At 41.5% G+C, this 15,847-nt stretch overlaps 1 protein-coding gene across 2 annotated transcripts in view; it reads left to right on the forward strand.

The window, feature by feature from the left end:
- Positions 1 to 15,847, forward strand: part of HECTD4 (HECT domain E3 ubiquitin protein ligase 4) — a 117,515-nt gene that overhangs the window by 21,619 nt on the left and 80,049 nt on the right. For both annotated transcript variants that reach the window (XM_075273114.1, XM_075273122.1), the window contains exons 2-8: positions 3,410 to 3,924; positions 5,664 to 5,753; positions 9,483 to 9,613; positions 10,618 to 10,726; positions 11,350 to 11,488; positions 12,825 to 12,995; positions 14,392 to 14,584. In XM_075273114.1, coding sequence (XP_075129215.1) covers positions 3,410 to 3,924; positions 5,664 to 5,753; positions 9,483 to 9,613; positions 10,618 to 10,726; positions 11,350 to 11,488; positions 12,825 to 12,995; positions 14,392 to 14,584 — 1,348 coding nt within the window. The remainder of the gene's footprint in view (positions 1 to 3,409; positions 3,925 to 5,663; positions 5,754 to 9,482; positions 9,614 to 10,617; positions 10,727 to 11,349; positions 11,489 to 12,824; positions 12,996 to 14,391; positions 14,585 to 15,847) is intronic.

Raw genomic sequence — 15,847 nt, forward strand, 5'->3', positions numbered from 1 at the left:
ACTTTACTTTTTTCAATGGGAAGGGAGGGGCTCATGTGACTCATCAAACACATGGAGAATTGCACAAGAAAAACAATAATGAATAAAGCTACATTAAAAATGAGCACACCATTGAGTTATTGACACGTTTGTGACATGGAGCAACGACAGTAACCCACTAAAAAGTGTGTTCAAAGTGCTGCCCATTGTGTTGAATTGTCAACGCGATTCTCTTCTCCCACTCTTGACACACCGAGTGTAAGCAGCTGGATCTTGTAAGGGTGCCATCTGTGTGTTGCCAGTATCTATCAAATGGATGTTCAACTGATGCCACATTGCAGTGACATGTGGTGAGTGCTACGCTGTGGGCTCTTAGTAAATGCTGCCAGGACAGCCACTGATGTTTCGTCATTGGTTACCGTTTTCATACGTCCAGATTTGAACTTCTCTAACACCGAACCAGTTGCACGAAATTTGGCAAGAAGTTTGCTAACTGTGGCATAGGAGATGGGTGGTCTCATAGGGTTTCTTGCTTTGAAGTCTGCTGCAATGACCCAGGTACTGCGTTCACCAGACTGCAACACAATGTCTGTCCGCTCCTCATTGGTTAACCTCTACGACATGTCAATGGCTGTAACAATAAGAAACGTGTTAATAACTCAATAATGAATAAAGCTATGTTAAAAATGAACACACCATTGTTTTCCTTGTGCATTTCTCCACGTGACTTCCTTCCCACTAAAAAAAAAGTAAAGTTGAATCCAAAATGGTGGCTTTGCAGATGGCTGCCATGGGCGTCACCCAGCCTCAAATGTTTCCCCCCTTCCATGTACTAACATGCCATAAACAGTAAGGTGATATCAGCAACCACTTCCATTTTATCTGGGTGTATCCATACTTATGGCCCTCCCTGTAGAATCACAAAATTTGTATTTCTTGAGGCAAGTCTTTCAAGGCATTAAGAGAAAAAAATACTAGAAAGTATTTCACTATGTAGGTTCTGGTTTTCTAAGGTGTAGGTATACTTCATAGGGTAGGTTAAAATCAGACTGACTGTTTATAAAGGTACAGCCTAACCCTTAGCCGCCGCTGATAGCACGAGATGGAAGGTAAACCCAGCGTTACCTGCAAACTCATGCTGGGTTTGGCTACCATTGGCAGTCGTGATTTCTGTCCTTTTGTGGTATTTCGCAGCTCATTCACATGCAGCAGAAAAAAAACAGAGCAATGAGCACATAACATATTTTAAAATGCTCAGCATTCTTCTTATTTGTATAGATTGTGCACAAAAGGTAATTGGCTAGATCTGCAAGTGTGAGCCTGTGGTTAATCTGGAATGTGTGAATGCGGTCTTTATTATGTATCCTGACCATTCTTTTCTTAGTACAGTATAGCAGTAAGCATAATGGAAAAGCTAGTCTCGGCATTACAGATCACATTTTTAAAGGGAGTCTGTCACTAGGGTAAAGGATAGTAAATAGGCAAGACAGATAGGTCAGGCTCACCTGTGTGTAAAAAAAAAAAAAAAGCAGGGCGGACACGCTGCGGATTTCCAAAACTGTTGCAGTTTTGAAAATTGCAGCATGTCAATTATATCTATGGAAATGCCGGCTGCTTTCCCATAGATAGATATAATTGTAACAGAAAATACACAGAGGATAACTCCGCAAACTTTCTGTTCAAAGCGCTGCGGGAAGAACCACAATGCGTTCACACCGCAGTTGTTCCCGCAGCGCTTTAGCGCGACGGTTCCGGCCCGTGGGGCCTTAGCCTAAAGCAGCTTTCATCCAGTTCAGGCCTTGCCTGCTGTGTTATTGCTGTACCTTGCTTTTGTCATTGAAATGCCGTTTTGTGTATCCTAATATCAGCAACCTCTATGTCCCCCACACAAAACAATGTGATAGTACAGCACTGGGTACCTAAGTCACATGAACCTGCGGTTACAATGCAGCTAGCAATTGTATCTGTTAAGCTTTTTGGCCTGCATGCATTTTCTATGAGGCTTCTCATTCGTACGTCACCAGTTCTGTATGGCTGACACCAGCTAGAATACAGAAGACCTTTCTTGTTCCAGTACACAGATCATTTACAATTCACACAGTATCCTACTCCAGCATTTGTAAGCGTAGGCTGTGTCTGCTTGAGAAAGTTGTGCTTTCTTTATGCACTTGTTATATCAAGTTAGGTTAAACAAAACATGACTGCAAGATTTACCCCTATAAACTTCTCCCATCAGCATTTGTTACCTGAATTGTTACCTAAAGCAGTGTCCAGTAGTCATTTGTAAAGAAACTTCTATGCCATATGCAGATGAAAGCTCAAGTGTCCTCTGGATTTCTTGGGACATCTTGGTTTATCTGCACTAAAGCTGGTCCTGGCTGGTTGGTTGACCTAAAGCCACACGAAGAGTGTTCTATGGACACCGTGGTCAGTCTTGGTTTACACAGTCCAGTGGTAATTGTTGGGCGGACGCAGCCATTTGTTAAGACGAGTGGTAATGCTTACTTGTCTATTATTTTATACATTTCTAAGAAGAAGAATAGCCGAACAGCACAGAATAGAGTTCTAAGGTTCACACAACAGAATGTGGACAGGGATTTTGGGGGGGGGGGGGGGGGGGCGGACTGTTCTCATTATTCCAGCCTAAGTAATAAGGAAAGCTGTTGAAGTTTGCCTGGGGTCAGATAAGTCTTTACATCCATGGCTGGCAGTGGGTACACTGCATGGTATTTTTGGATTTCTGATAACTGACTCCAGTTTTCTATAGCAACCCTGGGCAAGGGAGCTCTGTCTGTGGACAACACCTATAACTATGTACATCTGACTATCATTTTACCAGTGGTTTCCAGGGTAAATGCTTTAGTACCTATATACTTGCTGTTTGTGTTCATTAGGCAGCATCTTTATGCATTTAGGTTTTTTACAAAATCCTTTTTGTTAGCACAGACCTGGCTTAGAATTGTCACCTTATGCACCCTTTAGTGAGTTTACCTTCCAAGAGATCAAATATATTAAGCAGTCTGAGCACTATCTGTTTTAAGGGGGGGTGTTAACAGGTCATGGATTTGCAAATATGATGGGAATGTTACAATTTGACTCTCAGGATTTCTGCCATTAATAAATCTGTACAAGTGTTCTTCCCGTTTTCATGGCGCTAATGCATGGTTGAATTCATGGAAATAATGTGCTCACGCATGAGCAGATATACATTTCTTTAGGTTTTATCTGGAGGATATGAATAGGCTTACAAAAACACCACCCGCATGCATTGACTGTTGGCACATTTGATGAGAAGGTTGGCACAAACCTGCACCAAAATCCTCATTCCCCTGTTGTGATCCACTTCCCTTAGGTGTAATGATTTCATAAATTTCGGTGCATTTATATTTTGTATGAGATGATTTTTTTTTTTTTTTCTTTAATATTCTAGATTTTAACATTTGAGACAAAGAACCCTACAGAATTAGCCGAACGCTTAAGAGCCGTGTGCGGGAACCAGAGCAATGCTTACGCACGATTACTTGAATATCGTCTCAATGCTTTGCGTGGTTTATGGAATGCACAACGTCAGCTGGCTCTGGAAGAACAACATGAACGGGAAGGCTCCGATGAGGAAACGCTTGCATTGCTCAAGCGCCAAGGCTTGTTACAGCAACCAGAACAGGCTCCATTCACTTCGCGGATGGGACTCTTGCTGGTTTTTCCTCTTATTCAGTCTCAGAGTAAAACAGACCCGTCTCTCTGTAACATAACGGCTGAGGTGCTATTGAATTGCCTTCGGGACTGTCAGCCATTAAGTTTGACTAAAGAACCAGCAGACTGCTTGAATGGTATAGAGTCTTTGCTTTGCTCCTGGTTGGAAGACACCTCTACTTTGGACCAACAAGTCTCATACAAGCAAAAAGAAAACTCTGCTGCTGCTCTAGTTGCGTTGGCCTGTGCGAGGTAAGTGTATATTTGACTGCCATATAGGATGTATATGTATTGAATATCATACTTTACTACCGTTTAGTTAACATGTCAAGAAAAATGTTCTCCCTGTTGTCTTTGGGTCTTCTGACTGATGTTAGGAACTGATGAAGCCTGTGATTGAGCCTGAGCGAGTCATGTGGTGTCGTGTTGCATGTGACCGCTGATCACAGCCCTCAGCGGTCCCTGACGTCTGTCAGAAGACCCAAAGACAGCACGGAGTCACGTTGGAGTCCAGGAGCGGTGAGTACAACTGTGTGGTGTTATGGTTTTTTTTTGGTTTTTTTTTTCTTTAAAAAAAGACCCGAGAGTATAATAGCAGTTGCAGTTTGGCTGTGTTCGGTCTGAACAAAACAACCAGGCGAACCTTAGGAGACAAATCTCACAAGCTTCGCCCAACACTTACTCTTAGGGCCCCTTCACACAGAGTTTACGCTCCGCTCATTCAGACACATATACATGAGTGCTTCAAAACACATCCCATTCACTTCAATGGGAGTGCGTGTAAAGCCGGCTTTACGCGCGCTCCCATTGAAGTGAATGGGATGTGTTTTGAAGCGCTCGTGTATACATGTCTGAGCAGAGCGTAAACATCTCTGGCCCTCACCCCTTCCGCTCTTCTTCTGGTCCTTCTTTCCCTATTCCCCTTTTAGGATTTTTCCCTTCTTTCTACGTTATCTATATTTATGCCCCTCCCCTTTTATTCTTTGTTTTCATATATGTACAAGCTTACTATATTTTCTAGTATCTTGGCAAGATGCTAACCTGTAGATACTGCGGTTAAGATGCTGAAGGTATTTCTTATGGTAATGTTGCTACACTATTTTATATATTTACTGCATTGCTATTATCTATGGATTTCTGCCAGAAAAGCTAATAAAACAGATTATTTGTAATTTAGGGCAGACATATCTTTTCATGGGACTCTAGTATAAAAGCAACTTGTGCAATGGCATCAGAACCCAATAGATAAGTGGTCCCTCCAGCACCTTTGTGTTGCATGTAATGGAGGCATGTCATTTACTGGTGGAGTGTTAAGGAGCAGGGGCTTATATGATATTCGTGACTAGAGACCCTTTTCTGTTTTTAGTCTTTCTGATCTATAGTATTTTATACGTTTCTCTCTGCATTTTATTATACAATTCATTAAATAGTCCCTAGTCTAACGTTAGTAGAATAGATGGCTTTAGCCACCAATGTTTCCCAGTAATGGCACTGAGCAGCCTGGTGGATTCTTGGAGTGTGTTTTGTGGATTTCTGACTCGGGACATGAATCTAAAGTGCTACTGTGGATACAATACCTGTGAGTGGTGGTTTGAGGTTCTAAAATGACCTGACAAGTTTCCTGTTCAAAGCGATGAACTATAGGGCATGACATCTAACATGTATTGCTAAAGATATAAAAATGGAGCCGCTCTGTTGCAAACAAGCATCACAGGGTCACACTTCTTCCAGAATTCGGGCCTCAGGAGCCTTTAAGTAGCCGAGAAGAAGCAACTTAAAGACATCTGTTCTAGTGACCCAAGGAGGAAACCTCTCTGGAATATATGGTGCTATGGACCATATAATCTAATTTAATATGGACCATATAATATAGCTACATCCGGCTGTTTAAGGTCTAGGCACATTTTTTTTCCTTTACTATAGGTGTCTTGTTCTTTTAATTTGGTTTGTTCTCTTCACTCTACTGACTGTGTATCTGTGTTTTATTGTAGGGGATCATTGAAAACCTTTATTCACACTGTACACTTGCTACAAAAACAGACTGATTTGGGATCCCTGCCAGTGGCAGATGTATTATATAGGTGAGTACAACTCCTTTCCATGTTGTGAAAGATTAGTATACATTGATGGGGTTAAGATCCTCTACATGGATAGGTGTTTGGGCACGGCACTTGGTTATTGAATGTAGGTGTTTCATTCAGTCCCATTCCCACTGGTCTATAATTTGCAGCCCCTAAGCCATGCAGTCTGCCTTTATATACATTTGTCAAAGCATGGCTAATTCTAAAGAGCTCGCCAATTTCCAGCACTGCGTTGTAATAAAATATACCGTATTTTTCGGACTATAAGACGCACTTTTTTTCCCCAAAATTTTTGGGGAAAAGAAGGGTGCGTCTTATAGTCCGAATGTGGCGCCTGGCATCCGCTGTACTAGAGAGGCGGATGCCGGCAAGGGATAGATGCAGGTGCCGGGGCCTGAGACATCGCTACGCTCCTCTGCCCTGCATGAAGCTAGCAGCGGGAGGAGTGATGCTATTCCGCTCCTCCGTCCCCCCGCCGCTGGCTTCATGCAGGGCAGAGGAGCGCAGCGATGTCTCAGGCCCCGGCACCTGCATCTATCTCTCGCCGGCATCCGCCTCTCTAGTACAGCGGATGCCGGGTCTGTAGTCTGTATTGGCGGCCCCTTCTCCCCCGGGGCTGGTCCCCACCGGCCCCGTACCTGTGAAGTTGCAGGCCGGCTCCTGCGCGGCGATATCGCAAGAGCCGACCTGTTCGGGTGAGAGCCGGGAGCCTAATGAGGCTCCCGGGCCTGTCACTGCTATATATTAGTATTGTGGCTGGGTCTATGACCAGCCGTAATACTAATAGACAGAATGTCCCATAGACGGCAGTACAGTTGTATTGCTGTCTATGGGACTTGCAATCAAGTGACCGCAGGTTCAAGCCCCCGAGGGGGAATAAAATAGTAAAAAAAAAAAAAAAAAAAAAAAAAAAAAAAGCTTTAAAAATATGAAATAAAAGTTCTAAATCACCTCCTTTCCCTAGAATATATATAACAGTAGGAAATCATATATCATAAACCGCCGGGTTTTTTTTCAATACAGGGTGATCTAAGCAATAGATAATCCCCAAAATGGTAAACTAAAAAGTACATCTGGCCCCGCAAAAAAAAAAGCACTCTATGCGTCCCCGTACAGCTGCAGGGTCACCTGTCAATGTGGCCTTGCAGCTGTTGCAAAACTACAACTCCCATATATTAAATATTTTACCATTTTTTTGCTTCAAAATTTTTTTTCCCTATTTCCCTCCTCTAAAACCTAGGTGCGTCTTATAGTCCAGTACGTCTTATAGTCCGAAAAATACGGTAATCTATGCAAAAAAAAAAACCTAAAAACTATTTGTGAGATTTCTTTCCTCCTACTGCAGATACTTCACAGTCAACAGTGAGTGGCGTTCTTGAACATTACCTGTCTGACTACATATCCCTTAGTTCCAGTGAATGGAAATCTTAAAACGTGCCCCAGTTATAAAATATCTGGCTGCTTGCCCCCTCTCCATTATTCAGCCCTTTATCTGTAATGGCTCCTGTGCCCATATTCAGCCTTACACACAGAAGTCTACGGAGAGGAGTGAGGAGGAATCTGCTGCTGGCGCTAGTTCATTGAGTTATACTCTTATTCTGTATAATAAATTTGCACATTTATCAAAGTGGTAAAGCTTCGCTGCAGTATTTTCCAAAGTTTCTTATATTTCCTTGTAGTCTTCATTTATGATCAGCAGTTTTCTGATTGAAAGTACGCATTAAAGGGGTCCTCCAGGGAAGGGCTTCTATGCTTAGTAGCCCCAGGATCGATTTCTCATACTTTCTGGTCATTTAAATTCCGTCTGAGTGAAAATGCTATACCGCTATTCACATTCAGGTTTATTTGAAACTATCCAGAATGGTTTTTATTACAAGAACTGAATGACCAGCAGGACCCAGGCCCTGAGAACTTCTAAAATCTGGAGAAGTTTTTGAGAACTCTGTGGTTCATTAATGCGTTTTAGCGGGAATGTTTGTACTTTTGTAAGAAATAACTCCATACAAATGCCAGGAATGGGGTCTTTAAAGACCAGGAGTAAGGCGAAATCTCGCTTGCTAAAATGAATAAAACTTGCTAGATGTTACAACCAATAAACAAGAACAACTCTGTCTCAAAATCCTCATGAAAGTGGTAATAAGGATAAGGTCACATTTAAAGTATTTTGAGATGTTTTTTTTTTTAAAGGCTTTGTTATCATATCTATTACATTGACCACCTGTTTATTATTCCTTCAGTCTAAGCTACAGATAAGAGCTCAGTATTTGTCCTGCATGCTGTATTGCTGAGTACTCCCAGCAATTGGTGTTCTTAGCCATGCATAACCAGACACTTGTCATTAGAACAAGGCTCCAGTGTCGCCCATTCCAATAGAACAATGGTTGCATGCATGCTGCCGCTCCATCCAGTTCTATAGGGCAACACACAATCTTTATCAGTCCCATAGACATTGAATGGAGCCGTAGCACACATTATTGATTGTTACTGCATTTGAGTGTGTGTGTGTGTGTGTTGGGGGGGAGGTATAAGACTCCTGTTCTAAAGAATGATGGAACCCCCAGTGCTCAGTCTCTTACAGCCTATGATGTGGGTGAATTATGGTAGGACACCCACTTTAAAGGGGTTCTCTGGGATTTACATGGGAATCAGTAGTGCATACTACTGATTCCCAAGGATTCTACACAGAAAATCCTCTGGATTAACTTTATACAGATTAAACCCATGGCATATGGGCTAATCTTTTTGTGGATCTGAAGCATATCAAACTGTACATACATGGCAGAAATCTGAGTGTTGGCCTCAATTATTTTTTTTTTTTTGGTGCAGATACTGTAGTGGTAGTAGTAACGTGTCAGATCTGATATGTGAGCTAACTAGCTATCCCATCTCATAAAGCGATGCCATAATGCTGGGAAACTAGCCTGACCCCCACCAACCCTGAGGATGAAGGGGCACAGCACCAATAAAGCCTTGCAGTACCTTTACAGTCCTGCACAGTGGCGCTCTGGCCACCTACTGTATGGGGGATCTGCTCTATCCAAGTGCGAGGCTAGCTGCACTTGCTTGAACACTACAGCGAAAGGGTCACAATCCTGAGGCTTTTTTCTCTGTGTGTTGGTAGGGGTAACCAGAAGTCAGACCTGCATGATCATTAAGTAATAGCTTTACCCTTTCAATATGCCAACACTTTAACAGGTCTAACCTTGTTGACAGCAAGTAGCGATGTAAAAAAAATATTGAATAACTGAAAAGCAAAATGTATGAAAAGGCTCTAAGTTTTCTCATTATACAGTGATAAAGCTGTTTCCATAGGACGGACTTATTCCTGGATGTTAAACCAACTCCTTTTCATCCTTTTTTGCAGTAGCGTTCTCCCCACAGTAACAGCCTTCTTATCTACATTGCGTCTTTGAAGCCAGAATCATACTTTACTGTTTGATGCGTTTTGCATAAGTCTCACTGGCCCAAGACAAGTAGTGATTATTTTCTTTAATGTTGGCATCCTCCTCCTAGACTCTAGCAATAAAGGCATCATTCCAAGTACATGCATAGTGCGACCATAGCACAGCATGTGTTCTGCTCCTATGAATTATAAATGTTTGTATCTAGTATGGCTTACCTTCTCCTTAGTGTCATTCTTTTTGTTTCTTGGTTTATTCATTTTCAACTTATACAGCAAACCTCAGACAGAGACTTCCCTAAGCTTGTTATGTGTCTCCTATTCCTAAGGTTGCTGCTTCTGGAAGGAGGACCGGGATCACCCTCTTGTTTACTGGGAAGCAAGCACATTGTATCCTGGGGGTTTGAGGATATGCTTCCAGCTCCTGATGGGACCAGTGGATCAAACAATGAAAACAAAGGTAAAATATCTCTTAATAAAGGATGAAATGGCTTCAAAAGTGTACTAGAAATAAATTGACTTGACTTTTTTATAGTTTTGGTCAGTTCTGGAATTACATGAATTATTTATGTTTGACAGTTTGGTTTTTGTTTTTGTTTTTTTCCTTTGGGGCTTATTCACTTTTGTGGTGATTGTGTGTGTTTGCCAAGGACAGACATAAATCTATTGATTTCTGTATGTCTATACAAAGGTGGTATATTTTTTTTTTTCTGTTTTTGTTTTTGTTTTTTCCTAAGGGAAAAAACAGAATCATGTACAATTTTTTATTTTTTTTTTTTTTAATGTTTTTCTGACTAGACATTCTAGTTATCAAACCAGTCAGTATATAGCAAGGAAACTCCATGCTGTCATATGCAAACAAAAGTTAATTTTTTCTTTCAACTTATGGGAATAATCTGTATGGGAAAGGTTGTTTTTATTCATACAATCTTTATCAGACCTTCCTGCTGTGCTCTGAACTATTTAGTATAGGTCGTGCCTCTGGGCAGTAGCTAGATTACGAAATGCGACATTCATACACTAACGCCCAGGGGCACGACCGACCCTACACAAGAGTTCATAGGATAACTGGATGGTCTGATGATGGTTGTATGAGCAAAAAATTTAACCTTTATTATCAGCGGCAGACATAGGTACTTTTGGCCCATCGGTAGAATTTATTTTGGGGGTCCACTGTACAGCTAAATGCAAATATTAGCTGCCTTCCATTTTTTAAGTATGGCCTACTACCTAGACCTTGCCTTAGATGAGGGTCCACTTTTACTTGTGGCCAAGATATTTAGTGATGAGGGTCCTGCAGTGACGGTAAGGAGCCGAGGACAGGGGTGTGATAGTGGTTATCTTGCCTCTGTGCTTAATGTTAGCCACCCAATGTATCCTATATCTTATAAACTGGGTAGTTTGTTAAATGGGTGCATAGGCTATATGAAATGCTGTACGCCTCAACTTGTTCTTGAATTACAGATGCAGACCTAGGTCGCTGTCTTGCATCAGATGGACTATACCTATATACAACTAACTCAGTAGGGAGAGGCTTGAGTAAACTTGGTTCGGGACTACATGGCACTTTACGGTAAGCGTGTTACTGGCTACACTTTGGGGAATTGTTTAATAAACATCTTGTCTTTATGGTTTGTCTGTGAAGGTCTTGGATAACAGTATCATGAGTTAAAGTGATAATTCAGATCTTTTCATCTCTGCCATGATCGGCAGCCTAGACAGATCTGATGTTTAACGCGAATGATTTTACGACTGCAGTACCCGACAACAAATGATTCCACTTTGTAGAAACACTGAGGTCATGTGACACTAAACACTACAAAAACTGATGGTGAATTACAAGTAGTTGCCCTAAGGTCTTTGTTATCTGCGATCTGTAAATGAGAAAATTCATAGAACTTATTCCTTGCTGAGTCAATGGCCAGAAAAAATAAATGACTAAAATGAAGAAAAAAAATGCAATCTCGCATTGAGAATGAAAGTAAATGTAATGATCCCTGGCTTCCATATTCTTATTTACTCATACAGAGTAATGCTATGTTTTGTCTTCTCCTCTTGAGGACCCCTTATGGCTATTTTGAATGAACTGTTCATTGGATTTACTTGTAACAACTAGGATTGCTATAAGGGTACAAGGGTTTGGGGCAACTCATGTGATGAAGTGCTAGTCACAAATGCTGCTCAATTCTTTTTCAGGGGTTTTGTTTACTGTCGAAATGAGGAGCTGGAGGCTGGCTGGGTAGCTTATGGAAGTGGAAGGCTGCTTCACCGACCAGCATCTTATGACAACAAGCCTCATTTTCTTTTCCAGATAATTGATCAGTACACACTGCAGGTATCTATGAGAAAACTGGACTTTTAGTCTGTACCTGGTTATAAGTGTAAGAAAATAAGATTATACAATGTAAATGCTTGGTGAAAGATGGTCATGATGTAACCATTAAGCATCATTATGTCATCACCCCCGTGTGACTGGTGAGGCCCACGTACAGGCTTCAGGTGATGCCAGTCAGAGACTGGAAGAGGCCCTAAGAGTACACATGGGGACTGCCAGATGGCCAGGAGAGGTGAGTATAACAATTTTTATTTTCAAAAATAAATCAATATGTAGTGGACAATTTATAAATGAATAAAAAAATAAAGAGATAAAATGCTGCCACTCAAGTTTATGCCAGGGGGCACCACCTCAGGATGTTGGCTCTTGGCAGGTGCTTCCCTGATCCACAGGGATTCCCACCAATCATGAAAAACTAGGGTGTTTTGCCCCCAATTTGAGTGGAGCAGCAGGTCAGAAATGTGTATTCAATTCATTTAAATGGGAACCCCTGGAGAGGAGCTGTTGATAGGATGTAACTTTTAAGTTTACACCACATAATACTTTGCTTACTGTTTTATTAATTTAGCTGCTATTGCAGCCCAATATACAGTGGGAAAACATAGTGTTAAAAATTGTATATAATAATGTTCCCCAGACAGACTAAAAGATTAATATTTTTAAATTCTATAAGCCTAATAATTCACAAAAAAACAAATGTATAACAATGATGTAAAACAGTGAAATCTGTAGGACTGTATTTTGTTGCAGATTTAGAATACAAATTCTGTCTTGTCTAAACATGACCCTACCTCCCAAGCAAAACTGTATTTGAAGAAATCCTTTATGGGCTTTATAGTAACTCTCTCTTGTCAGAGCCCTTTACAAGCAACATCCTGGACTAAGCTGCTGTTGCCGTTCTGACCGAGCTCCTCTTAAGATCCTCCTATAATCTGCATTGTGCTCTGCCTTTAAACCCAAAAGTGCTGAGTCTTGTGTTGGTTCAGCAGTTTAAAATTAAAATAACTTTTTGCTGAACCATGTAGCAATTTGATATGCCAGCTAAAGAACCACCCGGGGTATTGACATAAGAAAGCACAGTATAATAATAGCCACCCTTACAAGAGCAAGTAACAATACACTATTCTATGTCTCCTTACATTGTAGTAGATACGTCTTAAAGGAGAATGCTGACACAGCTCTACTGTATCTTGGGTTTACAAAGAGATGTATGAGTAGGTGAAGAAATGATATAGTATGAGGCAAAATAATAATTGCAATGATCACTAGTATATTTTCCTGTATTTATGAATAACCCTAAACATCTAATGATAGATTTGTTGTCCTTTTTCTCCAGATCTCTCAGATAATCACCATGCCAGCCAATCATTTCCCTGTCGGGAGTAACATGACAACCGTGCACCTATGTTCTGATGGATCTTACTTTTACTGGATTTGGTCTCCAGCAAGTCTGAATGAAAAGACTCCAAAGGGTCACTCTGTGTTCATGGACATCTTTGAGTTAAATGTAAGATGCTTGGTGATATTGCATTTTAGCTCTGACATCGAACTAGTTTCTTCATACAGAATTTTTATTTCTCCACAAGATATGCCATAAATGTTTTATAGATGTGAGTCTCACTTTTGGGACCTGCACCTATCTTAGGAAAGAGGGTTTGGGGACCCTTGTCTGTGTCCTTAGTGAATGGAGAGGTAAGCATTCATACACAGCTCTCTCCTTTTGTTTTGTATTGGCATTTCAAAAACTGACAAGCACAACTTAATTTATTTCTATGGGAGTTATAAAAACAAAGATCTCTGTCACCACCTCTGTTTATGGAGGTCCCTGGATCCTTGCTCTTAGGATAGGCGATACTCCCAGAAGTGGGGTGGTTCTCCTGTCGATTTGTCAGCAATGGGGATCCCCATTTAGCGAGCAGCATTTAGGGTACATTGACACGGTAGAAATAGAAGATTAATTTGAGGAGGATTTTGACCTCATCTTCCTACCCACTTTGTGCCATGACTTTTACTTGCTAATGAATGGATCTGGAGCCGAGTCTGCATGGAATCTGCTGCAAGTGGAAGCAGGTCACTTATTGTTTTTTAGTGTCTTGCTTCAATCTCTGCTTCCCTTCGAAACTAAAAGGAAGTAGAGTCACTGCACAGTCGAAATCTGCCTCAAAATTGGCACCAAATTCTGCCATGTGAACATACCCGAATATAAAGTTAAAGAGCATCACACATGGTTGAGAGGATTGGGTTCCCTGTACTGGTGATTGTGGAGAATCTAGGGATAAGATGGTTCTTACTTTGTATTTGGATTGGTGCTAAATGGCTATTGTGTGTAAACCTCCTTAGGTGACTCGCTGTGCAAAGAATATGGAGTTCACTATGTGAAAAATTGTGCTCTGATCATTGTAAAGATATATTATAAAGATGAGTGGTCCAAATATATTGGAGCCATAGAGAGGGAGAGCAAAATTGTGGTCAAAAGTTTTACATAGCTGTGCATTTACTGCCTGGTCATTCTTCATGAATGCATTCTGATTCTACAAGTCCTTATCATAATAGTGTGTGTGTGTGTGTGTGTGTGTGTGTGTGTGTGTGTGTGTGTGTGTGTGTGTGTGTGTGCGCGTGTGTGTGTGCGCACGCGCGTGTGAGATACATCATCATCCATGTCACTTCTTCACAGTATTTATTGGGTCAAGTTCCTAGTTTGTTTAATGCCTGTGATGTCGAGTGTAATGGCCTAGATTCTGTTACTTTGGTTTCTTTTCTAGATCGGTGTAGAAGGCATGCCATTACTATTATTTAATGATCGCTATCAAAATTCTTCTTGTGTGATGGTTCGGGCATAACAGGCCAAAGAGTTGATACAACTTGTTAGTACTATTTAATCTAAGTGTCTATATACTCCTTAGGTTGAAAATGGTGTGTACACAGCAAGGCCTCTTCATGAGCGGATCATACTGATGAGAAAAGAGGGCGAGTCTGCAAAGAGTATCAATGAAATGCTGCTTAGTAGATTGTCCAGATATAGGGCTTCTCCTTCAGCAACTCTGGCTGCCCTTACGGGATCGACAATCTCGAACACTCTAAAAGAGGACCAAACTGGTGAGTCTCTGAGATTTTGTATACTAGCATGTAAATATAACATCTATCTGTTACTGTTTCTATTTATTCTCTAGCTCGTGTATACAGTTCTCCTTAAAATGCTTCCCCATAGTATCAGGGTATAAATGGTAAATTTGTGAAATTTATGCAGTTCTTCTTACAAATTTCATTTTATTGTTCTTCGTATGTGCTATGGTCGGGCTGTAGACATACACTCACTGGCCACTTTATTAGGTACACCATGCTAGTAACGGGTTGGACCCCCTTTTGCCTTCAGAACTGCCTCAATTCTTCGTGGCATAGATTCAACAAGGTGCTGGAAGCATTCCTCAGAGATTTTGGTCCATATTGACATGATGGCATCACACAGTTGCCGCAGATTTGTCGGCTGCACATCCATGATGCAAATCTCCCGTTCCACCACATCCTAAAGATGCTCTATTGGATTGAGATCTGGTGACTGTGGAGGCCATTGGAGTACAGTGAACTCATTGTCATGTTCAAGAAACCAGTCTGAGATGATTCCAGCTTTATGACATGGCGCATTATCCTGCTGAAAGTAGCCATCAGATGTTGGGTACATTGTGGTCATAAAGGGATGGACATGGTCAGCAACAATACTCAGGTAGGCTTTGGCGTTGCAACGATGCTCAATTGGTACCAAGGGGCCCAAAGAGTGCCAAGAAAATATTCCCCACACCATGACACCACCACCACCACCAGCCTGAACCGTTGATACAAGGCAGGATGGATCCATGCTTTCATGTTGTTGACGCCAAATTCTGACCCTACCATCCGAATGTCGCAGCAGAAATCGAGACTCATCAGACCAGGCAACGTTTTTCCAATCTTCAATTGTCCAATTTCGATGAGCTTGTGCAAATTGTAGCCTCAGTTTCCTGTTCTTAGCTGAAAGGAGTGGCACCCGGTGTGGTCTTCTGCTGCTGTAGCCCATCTGCCTCAAAGTTCGACGTACTGTGCGTTCAGAGATGCTCTTCTGGCTACCTTGGTTGTAACAGGTGGCTATTTGAGTCACTGTTGCCTTTCTATCAGCTCGAACCAGTCTGGCCATTCTCCTCTGACCTCTGGCATCAACAACGCATTTCCGCCCACAGAACTGCCGCTCACTGGATGTTTTTTCTTTTTCGGACCATTCTCTGTAAACCCTAGAGATGGTTGTGCGTGAAAATCCCAGTAGATCAGCAGTTTCTGAAATACTCAGACCAGCCCTTCTGGCACCAACAACCATGCCACGTTCAAAGG

This window comes from Leptodactylus fuscus, chromosome 1 (genome assembly GCF_031893055.1).
Source record: "Leptodactylus fuscus isolate aLepFus1 chromosome 1, aLepFus1.hap2, whole genome shotgun sequence".
Taxonomy (NCBI): domain Eukaryota; kingdom Metazoa; phylum Chordata; class Amphibia; order Anura; family Leptodactylidae; genus Leptodactylus; species Leptodactylus fuscus.